The 12,151-nt window shown below is 47.1% G+C and overlaps 2 protein-coding genes across 4 annotated transcripts in view; one reads left to right on the top strand and one right to left on the bottom strand.

The window, feature by feature from the left end:
* EIPR1 (EARP complex and GARP complex interacting protein 1) overlaps positions 1–4,715 on the bottom strand; it is a 316,345-nt gene extending 311,630 nt beyond the window's left edge. Inside the window, exon 1 of the mRNA XM_068280351.1 lies at positions 4,519–4,715. Coding sequence (XP_068136452.1) covers positions 4,519–4,560 — 42 coding nt within the window. The 5' untranslated portion in view covers positions 4,561–4,715. The remainder of the gene's footprint in view (positions 1–4,518) is intronic.
* Positions 4,716–4,751: 36 nt separating this feature from the next.
* TRAPPC12 (trafficking protein particle complex subunit 12) overlaps positions 4,752–12,151 on the top strand; it is a 232,474-nt gene continuing 225,074 nt past the window's right edge. The window contains exons 1-2 of one of the 3 annotated variants that reach the window (XM_068280348.1): positions 4,752–4,895; positions 10,443–11,661. In XM_068280348.1, coding sequence (XP_068136449.1) covers positions 10,447–11,661 — 1,215 coding nt within the window. In that variant the 5' untranslated portion in view covers positions 4,752–4,895; positions 10,443–10,446. The other 2 variants (XM_068280349.1, XM_068280347.1) reach the window with 2 other exon arrangements.

The following is a 12,151-nucleotide window of genomic DNA, read 5'->3' as shown; positions in this document are numbered from 1 at the left end:
CTATTTTTACTCCTTAGGGTCCTTTTCACACTAGATCAGTTGCTTTTTCACAATGTACTGCTAAGTTAAATGACTTCCAATGTGAGAATGATTAAACAGATTTTACTCATCTGAGGCTTCTTCCAGCCCCTCGCAGCGGTCTCAGTCTCTCGCAGCAGCTCCGGTCCTCCGCGTTGTCTTGCTGGCCGCCAGTAAAAATAGTGACCCCACCGGCGAGTCGGCTGTTCTTCGCCTGCATTCTTGCTCGCACATCCACGTCATCTGGCGCGTACTGCGCCAGCACACAACTACTGGGCAGGCACACTATGCGTTACATGACTTGGGCGTGCAGGCAAGAATGCAGGTGCAGATAAAGCGACCCGCCAGCAAGGTCGCAATCTTTACGGGTGGCCAGCGGGAGAACGCGGAAGACTGGAGCTGCGGCGTGGGAATGAGATGGCTGCGAGGGGCTGAAAGAAGCCCCACGTGAGTAAAATTTTTTAATCATTCTCACATTAGAAGGCCTTTAAAACGCATCAGTTTTTCAGTGTATAGTGCAGGCTGTCTCAATTAGGGTTCCTTGAGTACTCTGCAGGGGTTCCTTGGCATTTTTCTCCATCGTGGTTGGGGGGGGGGGGTATAATAGAGTACATTATAATAGGGGGTAATGTTAAAAGAAGCACTTAATTGGTGGTCAGAATATTAATGAGCACATTAATAAAAAAAATTCTAGGACAAGGAGACGGTAAAACGGTGGCACTGTAGTAGGGGGTAGTGAAATAAGCAGCCTCACCTACTTTTAGACCATTCTTCCCGCAAAAAAAAATGCAGGGGTTCCTCGAAATCAAAAAATTACTTGCAGGGATTCCTTGAGTTCCAAAACTCATTAGCACGGTTCCTCCAGGGAACAAAGGTTGAGAAAGGCTGGTATAGAAAGCCCTCAAAACTCACCTTTTCACTCTGGCCTACCACCCCTCACAAGTGCTCAAAACCAACAGCTGAACTCTGGTCCCCTACCTTTCGTGTCCCTACCTCTCCCTCTAGATTGTAAGCCTTTGGGCAGGGTCCTCCTCCTTGTGTGTCCTACTTGATCATGCACCTCCATTACTGTGCACCCATGCTATGCATCTGAGTGAACCTAACTTGCCTAATCTCCATGCTCCATCCAGTGACTGACTAAGCATTACCTGGTACTCATACTGTGCTGTGTGATCTGGTTTTCTTGTATTCCTGTATTGTCTTATTGCTGTATGTCACCCCTAAATATTGTCTGTAACCTAAACTAATGTCCAGCGCTGCGTAATATGTTGGCGCTTTATAAATACAATAAATAAATAAATAAATAATAATAGTGTAAAAGAGGCCTAAAAAATAAAATGCTTTTTAGGCCCCCAGCAAGAAAGAAAACACTAGAATAATCTTGACAGTAGTTTTCGATACCTTTTCAATTGCAAAGTGTTGAAGTTATTTCAAAGGAAAAAAAAGTGTCAATTGAATAAGGGCCTATGTAGCCATGTTTCTCTCATGGTCAGAGATGGTCAAAAAGATGAAAAAGATGTAAACCGTTCTGTCTTGCATGCAAATGATATGGACTTTAGAATTGGGCCAATCAAATGCACAACAAGTAGATTTTGATTTTCCCATTTCCAAGCTTCATTCAATTGCATGCAAGCCGGAATTCTTAGCATTCCATTGGCCATCTCTGGTCCTACATTAAGAGTCCCCTGGAGCACTCCTCACAAATGGTGCCCTCCATGGCTCATTCTCTGCTCCCATGCACCTCACTCCCCCACCTGCAGATTGTTGCAGAGCGCAGGGCAGAGGTACTGGAACAACCAGGCATATTACTGTGCGGTGTATGATGACATCACTTCCTGTGCGCACACGCCACACTGGGAACCAGGGATAAAAGAAGCCACGCAAAGCAAAAGTGCAGCAAACAGCAATCTGAGAACAGTATTGCTACTTCCACATAGTGGAGTTGGGTTGTGTTCTTTGGAAAAACAGGATCACAATGGAGGAGAAAAGTCCCACTGCACGTAATGACTGTGCTGCGACACATTACATTTGTTTACACAGAGCTGAAAGAGGACCAACCAAGGAAGCAGGATGAATTGGCACTTTGTTATAAGCTAATGATGCTCTGCTTGGGAGAAATGTCTTTGGCAGATTCTAGTCACAGAAATGTTTCAGCTACAGGAAGGAGAACTTGGCATTGGACATACAAGCCACACATATTGAAAGGTGAGTATAGCTTAGGGCTTTCACTTAGGGATAGGAACAAAATATGTTTGGGAATAAAGTAAGGTAAGGGGTAGCAGTAATTGCTACAGGTAGGGGGTTAATATGCATCAGTAAGAAGTAATTTGGGAATAGGGTCGAGCTGCATCAGGGACGATTGCCAGGAACAGGTAAATGGGATGAGGGCTCGGGTGTGATGTATGTCATATGATTTTGCTAAATGTATTCCATTCCTGCACGGTTTGCTGGCTGTGATCTGCACATTGTATCTGTGTTGATTTTAGCTTGCTGGAGTCAGGTGATGGAGTATCTATTGTTCTACGGTCTGTCTGCAGACTTTCCTTTTTCTCTGCTCATGTTTACCAAGAGACAATTGTCTGAAGGCCCATACACATGCTAGATTAAAGTCGGCTGAGGCGGGCGATAACGACCTCTGCACATAATCCGGTTTTTGTACAGCAGTCCCTGACCGCTGCCCAGCTAGCAATCCGCAAGGCATATCATCCAGACGGATGACGGCTGAACGTTTCTTCTTCGCTCACCCCGCACACATGGCGTCACATCTACGCGGCTCAGTTGGCCCGCCAGCATTGCAAAAGAACATGTAGTTAGCCTGTAAGCTAACTATGCATCTGTACACTTGGCCCAGTGATGTCGCCCGAGGGATCGGGTCCCGATACCCATCAGGCGAAATCCATCTAGCTTTTGTAAAGGCCTTGACTTCTTTCCGCTAAACCTCATAACACTTAGAGGAGGTCACTATCTGAATTTATTAAAAAAATAGTCTGGGAGCAGGGCACTTCCAAGTAGATGACTTCCAGCATCTGTTTCAAAAGGTCAGGTTTTGGAGTTAGTGAAGGATGCAGAAAGCTGTGGTGCCGATTCTCCACCCCTTGGGAGAAGTAGTTACTGGAGCAAAGAAGATATTATGGCTGGGAACGCGGAGAATCACTCGCGTTCCCATGCCTGTCGGCCGGTGACGGCGGAACCGGAAGTCGCCGCCGGCGGGTCCAGGAGCATCAGAGCGGGGCTGCGAGGGCACCGTTCGGCTGCAGGGGGCTGAGGAAAGCCCCAGGTGAGTTAAACTCATTTTTCTCCCTTGACTTAAGTATCCCTTTAAGTAACAAAGGGGAATGGCTCTGAAGTCACCATGGCATCACAAAATAGCAGAGTAATTGTAATGGTTAGCTGATATGCTAACATATTGCTTGACCAACCCCTGAGTCCAACAAAAAACCTTTGGAGCCAGAGCTTTCTGCCATGTTGCCCCTAAGCTTTGGAATGCCTTGGCAAATTTAATCAAGACAGCTTAAACCCTGCACACATTTAAATCTAAACTGAAAAGCCACCTGTTTAGTCTGTCATATATGATCACATAACTATTTCCCTGTACACATCACTATGTACTGATCTGAGACAAGCTCATGCGTTTTGAGTCCTCAGGAAGAAAAGTCCTTTACACATGTTTTATTGTTGTTAATACTCTGCTTATGCAGTTCTCATACCATATCCACCAGAGACAGAAACAAAAGAGCATCAACAGTGACAAGCAAAGAGGGAGATTAGGATTAAGTACAACATTAGAGACTTGCCTTTCCTACAGGCCTGGATTTACATCACAGGAGCCTATAGGTACAGATGTCCTGGCACCCTAGACTTTACCCTCCACGAACCTTCAAACCCCAGCCAAACTGACCCAGCTGTCACTTCTCCCTTACTTCCCTTACCATAGGTAGCTACAGGTGCCCTTAGTATTAGGCAGCCAGAAGTACTGTCAATAATACGTAGCTAGAGGTGACACCAAGTATTAGGCAGCTTGAGTTGCTCCCGACTGAAGGGAGGTCTGGTCAGTGGAATACCAAGTCCTGGGTGGGTAACCTCTCATTTACACTCCACTTGAGACTCTGAGGGGGGCACTTGGGGAGGGAAGTGAGCCAACCTTTCCATCATCAGGCGCGTGTAGGCATGTGCCTACAGTGTCTTATAGTAAACCCTGCTTTCCTATGACAGACTAAGACATTTGTCTGCAAAAACATATGCTGTTATGCATTTCTAACAGCAAGTTTCCAAACTGAGGTTGTGCCTAAGGAAGATGCTCTCGACAGTTTTCTTCAAAAAATATAATTAGGATGCCAATAAACAGCTTGTAGTACAACACTGCTATTCTTACCCGTATATGTGGAAGTGACTGCTGGCACCTGTAGTTCTCCCAGGATGTTTCCCTACACCTGATCAAACCCACCAACCAACTTCACCTCGCACACAAGCTGCCACAGACAGCCAATCCCAGCAACACACCTGAAACTCCAGCCCGTAGATGACAGGAGCATCATCCTCCATGCCTTCTGTGACAGGTCTCAGCAGCAGCAACGCGAAGCTACCTTGTCACTGGATTAAGGCTCCTGCCGGCTTCCGTACCGACTTTCTCTTCCTGCTTCTTCGTGTTTGTTTGTAGTCAATAAAGTTCATTGAGCCGGTGTCCCGCCAGTGCGCTTGCGCAAACGCCAGAACGCATGCGTATGGGTGAGCGGTCGCAAGTCTTGCGCATGCGTCTGCTCTGACAGAGGATTGCTGCCTTCTGCGCATGTGTAATGGGTGCCGGTGGTGGCCGCTGCTAGTTGACAGGGGAGAGGTAGTAGGGGAGCTGCGCTGAGTTTACCCGGCCTGGCTGTCAGGTGAGCCTGGGAAGGAGGGTGTTCTATATTTGGTGTCTGCTGTATGATTCCAGTGGTTGTGGGAGGACTGGTTACCTCATGCTGCTGTTGTCACCAAGGTAACAAGTGACCCTGTGCTCTACTACAAGCCACCTCAGGTGAATGCAGTGGTGTCACTTCTAGCCATGTGGTAATTTTACTTTATATTATTATTGATATACGTCTCACATAAGTATATTCTTTTTGCGTACCTTCTGTTTTAAAGTGTACCTGAGACGAGAAGCATCTCAGGATCCATACATACCTGGGGCTTCCTAAAGCCCCTTTAAGACCGCTTGTCTCTCGCCGTCTCCAGTCCCCAGTATTTCAGCCCGAAAGCCTGGCTGAGTTGCGCATTATCGTTCATGCGCCGCCCACCTGGGTGTGCTCCTCCCCATCTCACGCCTACGACTGGGAGTGTTCTGCGCCTGCAGGCATAGGACGCTCCCAGAGATGGGAGAGTGCACCGGACCGGGCATGCGCGATGAAGTGCAACTTGACCAGGCTGAATTATGGAGGACTGGAGCCATCCTGGGAGTAGGTTGAATGTTTTATTGTCTACTAGCCAACCCGCGTCGTAGCATACGCCGCATCTATCTATCTAATAGAGTACGTGCCTCAACCTTGAAGCAAGAAGAAGTAGGCTTTCCATGAGAAAATGTATGCGTGCTCAAACACCAAGTTTAACCCTAGCAAGTCTGGCTTTGCAAATCTGGCCTCATTGGCTATTCATGAGGCAATGCTCATGCAAATATGCATTTGCTTTCGCATGCCAAACTATGCAGGGTCCAGAAACCAATACCGCAAAGCGATCGCCCTGCGGGTATTAGTTCATGCTACATTAGCACTATCCAGAAGCGTCACGGGGAGGATTCGGAATGCCCCCATACAACCGGGGGACTGCGGGGTCCCAGGCTCTCTTACTGCCTGGGAACCACAGCGGCACCCCGGAGGAGGAGGCTGGGTGGCGCAGCTGCACCCCCCCCCCCCCCAAGTGTGGTCAGCGCCGGGGAGAGCCATCCGCACCCACCTCCCAATATTAAAAACGGGCACTTACCTTAACGTCCATTGCGTTCTGCAACATGCGCATTAACTTGGGGGCACCACATGAGAAAGGAGTGAAGCATGGGTCACCCCGAGCTTTAGAGCTCAGGGCTGGCTCACATACAACACTCCGGGGTGGGGGGGAGGACAGGCGCAGACAACTCACTCCAGGGCTCACACCACCAGAGCAAGCCATCCACCACCTGCCTCCAAAGGATACAACTGCAAAAAATGCTTTCCATGAGAAAAATTTTGCGTGCTCAAACACCAAGTTTAACCCTAGCAAGTCTGGCTTTCCAAATCTGGCCTAATTGGCTATTCATGAGGCAATGCTCATGCAAATATGCATTTGCTTTCGCATGCCAAACTATGCAGGGTCAAAAAACCAATACTGCAAAGTGCTCTCTCGCTGCCTGGGAACCACAGCGGCACCCCGGAGTGGGAGGCTGGGTGGCGCAGCCGCCCCCCCCCCCCCCCCAAGCGTGGCCAGCGCTGGGGAGAGCCGTCCGCACCCACCTCCTAATATTAAAAACAGCCACTTACCTTAACGTCCATTGGGTTCTGCTACATGCGCATTAATTTTCTCATGGAAAGCATTTTGTGCAGTTTGTATCCTTTGGAGGCAGGTGGTGGATGGCTTGCTCCGGTGGTGTGAACCCTGGAGTGAGTGCGCCTGTCCTCCTCCCCCCAACCCCCCCCCCCCCCCCTCCCCTCTGGAGTGCTGTATGTGAGCCAGCCCTGAGCTCTAAAGCTCGGGGTGACCCATGCTTCTCTCCTTTCTCATGTGGTGCCCCCAAATTAATGCGCATGTAGCAGAACGCAATGGACGTTAAGGTAAGTGCCTGTTTTTAATATTGGGAGGTGGGTGCAGACGGCTCTCCCCGGCGCTGGGCACACTTGGGGGGGGGGGGGGGGGTTGTCCACGCCACCCAGCCTCCCCCTCCGGGGTGCCGCTGTGGTTTCCAGGCAGTGAGAGAGCCTGGGAACCTGCGGTCCCCCCAGTTGTATAAAAAGGGGGCATTGGGAATCCTCCCCGTGGCGCTCCAGGAGGCCTGGAGCACACCAAAGACTGCTAGCAGATCCGCAAAATGCTAGCAGATTTTGAAACGCTTTTTCTTATTTTTCTGTAGCATTTCACCTAGCATTTTGCGGTTTTGTAAAGCGTTTTTGGTGTAGTAGATTTCATATATTGTTACAGTAAAGCTGTTACTGAACAGCTTCTGTAACAAAAACGCCTGCAAAACCGCTCTGAACTGCCGTTTTTCAGAGCGGTTTGCGTTTTTCCTATACTTTACATTGGAGGCAGAAACGCCTCCGCAATCCCAAAAATGCCTCACCTCGGGAGTATGCGTTTCAGCAAAACGCCTCCCGCTCTGGTGTGCACCAGCCCATTGAAATACATTACCCAAGCGTATCCGCAGCCGCAAGTGGATCGCAAAACGCTGCCGAACCGCTCTGGTGTGCACTAAGCCGGATAGTGCTAATGTAGCATGTAGCAGGGTGACTGCTTTGTGGTATTGGTTTGTGCATGCATTTGCATGAGCATTGCCTCATGAATAGCCAATTAGGCCAGATTTGCAATGTCAGACTTGCTAGGGTAAGGCCTCTTTTCCATGGACTGTGAATAGGCAGTGAAATGGCTCTCAAACTCTCACAACTGCTCACTGCTGCCTGGTAACTGCTTGCTGCTGCCTGGTAACTGCTTGCTGCTGCCTGGTAACTGCTTGCTGCGCACACAGCTCAACAGTCCGTGGAAAAGAGGCCTTAAACTTGGTGTTTGAGCACGCATACATTTTCTAATGCAAAGTACTTCTTCTTCTTGTTTGAAGGTTGAGGCACTTAGTCTATTATATATATATATAGATAATGCTCTTAAAGGGGAACTTCAGCCTAAACAAACATGCTGTTAGTTATTATTATTTTGTATTTATATAGCACCAACATCTTCCGCAGTGCTGTACAGAGTATATATCAGCGATGGTGAACCTATGGCGCGCGTGCCAGACCCGGCACGTGTAGCCTCATCTGCAGGCACGCCATCGCTGCTGCGCTATGTCCCGGGAAATTTAACTGGCCGCCGCGTCTAATAGACGCCACGCCAGTTCATAGCCCGTAGCCCTGCTTTAATTAATTTTCATAAAATTGTTGCTTGTAATTTACCAAAATGAGTCAAACAAGGGTCTAGTATTCATTTTGTGTGTATGATGAGTTTTAAACGCACAATCATATAAAAAAAAATAAATGTAAATTCTTTCTGGCCACAATTTACCCACGGATCATCAGAGAAAAGAAAAAGTTCCATCAGGCACTGCAGTTGATTCAGATTTAATCGTGTTTTCAGTGTGATATAAATCACAACATGTACATTTCTTGCATTCAATGAGGCAGGTGCAAAAGTCATGTACAAACAACTTGTGCTTTTAAGACTATTGCATGAGATAGATGTTCTACCATATCAGAGGGGGTGGTGGTAGGTGCAGGGCAAAAACAGTAGCCTAACGGCCGTTTCACACTGCTTCTTCCGAGGCTGATCCATGCCAGTACACAAAAATACAGACTTTTATTTCCTGTGTCACCTGTTAGGGGCGGGGTACGAGATGACGTACACGTTCCGGCCATATGCGTAAAGACGTATGCGTCGACCAGACGTACACTCGTCCAATAGGGAGTGTGTTCCCGAATGCGTACCAATCCATGCGTCAGCGTAGACCATGCGTACCACTGTGGGAGGCATGCTGACGTGTCACTACGTACGCATGCAATCAAGAAAAGAAGGCATATTCACCATCCTAAATGCAATTGCAAGTTAGTAGCATAAATGGCCGTTTGAATGGCTGTGCAAGGGTACAGTGACTCAAACGTGGATGTGGAACTTATGGATTGCATAAAAAACACTTAAAAATGCGGGAGGGAAGACGGCTGAAGGACGTTACAAGAAGGTATTGTAGGAGACATCAATCTTCATTGCAAACAAGATTACATAGATTTGTATTGCAAATTTTAAACAACACTGCAAATGTAAACCGTCAATAGAATCTCATATACAAGGTTAACTGCGACTCTGGATCTAAGAAACATGCTAAATCGTTGTGGTCATTAAAACCTAATGGGCCAAGAGCTTCACTCCTGATAATCAAGAGCAACTCTTTCTTTAATAGAAGACGAGAGCGATCTCCACCTCTTGTGGGGATCATGACTTAAGCCAACCCACAAAATCTCAATACATCTGGATTACTGCCATGTTTGCAGTGCGAAACGGCCGTTAGTCTACCGGTTCTGCCCTGCACCCACCACCACCCTCTCTGATATGGTAGGACATCTATCTCATGCAATAATCTTAAAAGCACAAGTTGTTTGTACATGACTTTTGCACCTGCCTTGTTGAATGCAAGAAATTTAGATGTTATGATTTATATCACACTGAAAACACGATTAAAACTGAATCAACTGCAGTGCCTGATGGAACTTTTTCTTTTCTCTGATGATCCATGTTATATACACCTGCTAGCAATATCATGAGCACGCAGTTTCTTTAATCAAGGTGGCGTTTGAATGTCTGTCGTTTCCTACCTCTAGTGATGCGACTGCATACCTTGTAGTGCCGGTAGACCCTACACTCCCTGACTTGATCCACAATTTATCCACTCTTTAGCTTTTCGACAGAAAACGTGCTGATTTTTGCATGCATTTTTTTTGCATAAAAATTTGTTTGTATGCAAAAAAAAATGTGCATGCAAAACTTTGCATACAAACACAAATTTGAATGTGTAAACCTGATGAGAAACTTGACTTTAGCACTGCTGGATGAGCCTGTCCATACTGTTAGGCTTGACCATACCGCCAGGGTGGTTAACCAATGATATCTGAGAACCTGCCTTGCTGGGAAATAGTTGACGGTTACTTGACCCAGCTCTGCTCATCCATCACATTTCCATTCTAGAGATGAGCAGCAATAAGTGCTTACTGCTTGCTCTTCTATCTACCCCACTCCTAATAGGTTTATATTTGCAGAGAGCAGTATAATTGTGCATCGCTGTTTGACCACTCTCTATATTGCCTTGTTTTTAGAATGTGCTGCATGTAACTTAAAGTGTACCAGAGATCAAGGTTGAGTCAGAATCGATACTTACCCAAGGCTTCCTCCTGTCCCATAAACACGTTTGAGTCCCACATGGTCCTCCGATCATCTGCCGTTCAGCTGCAGTCAGCCCCAGTATCTTGCTCAGTCACGTCCAGTCTGGGTCTTCTGCTTATGCACGAACCTACTGTGCATGCGCAGTAGACCTGGACTGACGCCACTGAGCAAGCTGATCGCGGCTGAACGGCAGACCATGGGAGGACGGCGTGTTTATGAGACTGGAGGAAGCCCTGGGTAAGTATTGATTCTGACTAAACCTTGATCTCTGGTACACTTTAAGCAGGCTTCTGGTTGTCAGGGGTTTTTTTCTGTTCACAAGTGTTAATGTCTTCTCTTTTCCCTTGTAGGAAAATGGAGAACCCAGATAACAGCTTGGAAAATGACCTGACAGAACTTCACAAGAGCACTGAAGCGGACTCAGTCGGCATTGTTGGACTTACTCCAGACAGCTCCTCACAAGTACAGGAAGAGATCCTTCTTCATGAGGAGACCATTGATTTGGATGCTGACACCTTTGGATCTGAGGAGAATGTCACTCTGTCAGAAGATTCTGGCAACCTGCTGGAGAAGCTTAATGATCAGATGATGGAAAGTGTATTAATCTCTGATTCTCCCAATATCAGCGAAGATGATGCTGGAGATCTTGGCTGCCTTCAAGACATTGTGGATGAAATTGAGAGTAGTGATGCTGTGAGGTTGGTAAAAAAAGCAGATAAAGAATATGATCAAAGTGTAAATGGCAAGAATGACTCAGATGTAGAGATCAGTCCTGAAAACTCTGCTTCGGAAAAGTTGTCTGTTATTGACACACCTCTCCAAAATCACAATCCACCAGTCGAGGTGAAGGAAGTGGTGCTTTCTAGTGCTCAGACACCAGAAGGTGAACATAAAGAGGAACTATTGGCTCCAGCAAGTAAGCCTTCTCCAGTTCAAGAAACCATCCCAGTTTGTACCATCTTTAGTCAGTCCAATACACATCCCTCCTTTCTAATCAGCGATGGCTTTGAATCTCAGATGGTCAAATCGCCCAGTTTTGGAGCTGAAATCAGAGGATCTGCAAAGCTTCATACACAAGTTGTCCAGCCAAGTCCAAGCTTGAGCAACTTTTTCTCTGATAATGGGGCACCCAGTTCCTCAGCTGCTGACTTTTTTGATTCTTTCACAACCTCCTCAACATTTATCTCCGTCAGTAATCCAAATGCTGCTCCTACTGTTGCTGAAAGAAGCTCTGCACCGGTGACTCCAGATTCAAGCACATCTCAGGACCTTCCTTCTGTGTCTTTTTTCATGGGTAGTAAGCCAGTAGATCCAGGTGGCTCATCCGTTCCTCTGGAAATACCCCAGTCCCCAAAGCCCTTCTCTCAGATCCACAGTGTTTTTGCTGGAAGTGATGACCCGTTTGCTACAGCCCTGAACATGAGTGAAATGGACAGGAGGAATGACGCTTGGTTACCGTCTGAGGAAACAAGAAACATTCTTATTTCTGTAGCTACTCAGCAGTATAACCCTGTCTTCATTGAGAAGGAAAAGCTGACTATGCCAGGGTTAAAATTTGATAACATACAGGTAGGTGCCTCTAGTTTACAATAGTTGTTGCTCAGTGGGAGGTCTGGGAAACACCTGTTGAAACAGCCGTATTCCTCATGTTGGGTAAGCAGTTGACTGTGGAAGTAAACCTGCTCTCAGATCATGGTTTTGAAGTGAAATATGTGTACAGGTGCCCATACATCCACTGATTTTGCGGCCCATTTAAACATACGATTTTATAATCTTATTTAACCGGAGGAAAATCGGTGCCGCAACATGTCCACCTGATCGATGGTTCGATTGATTTCAGGTCGAAACCAGTCTAATGCATTAATCCAGGGGTCTCAAACTCGCGGCCTGCGGGCCATTTGCGGCCCTCGATACAATATTTTGTGGCCTTCGCCGGCAAAAGCTTCCTTATAATTCGCTTCAGTGCTCCCAAGTAATCCGCCGCATCCCCGCCGCTAAACAATCCAAATCGCCCGGGGGGCAATCTGCACGCATTTCCTGGAAGGGGCAGAGCTTTCAG

The sequence above is a fragment of the Hyperolius riggenbachi genome, chromosome 4, assembly GCF_040937935.1.
Source record: "Hyperolius riggenbachi isolate aHypRig1 chromosome 4, aHypRig1.pri, whole genome shotgun sequence".
Classification (NCBI taxonomy): domain Eukaryota; kingdom Metazoa; phylum Chordata; class Amphibia; order Anura; family Hyperoliidae; genus Hyperolius; species Hyperolius riggenbachi.
Note: the sequence above shows the minus strand (reverse complement) of the source record. Positions and strands in the feature narration are given on the sequence as shown.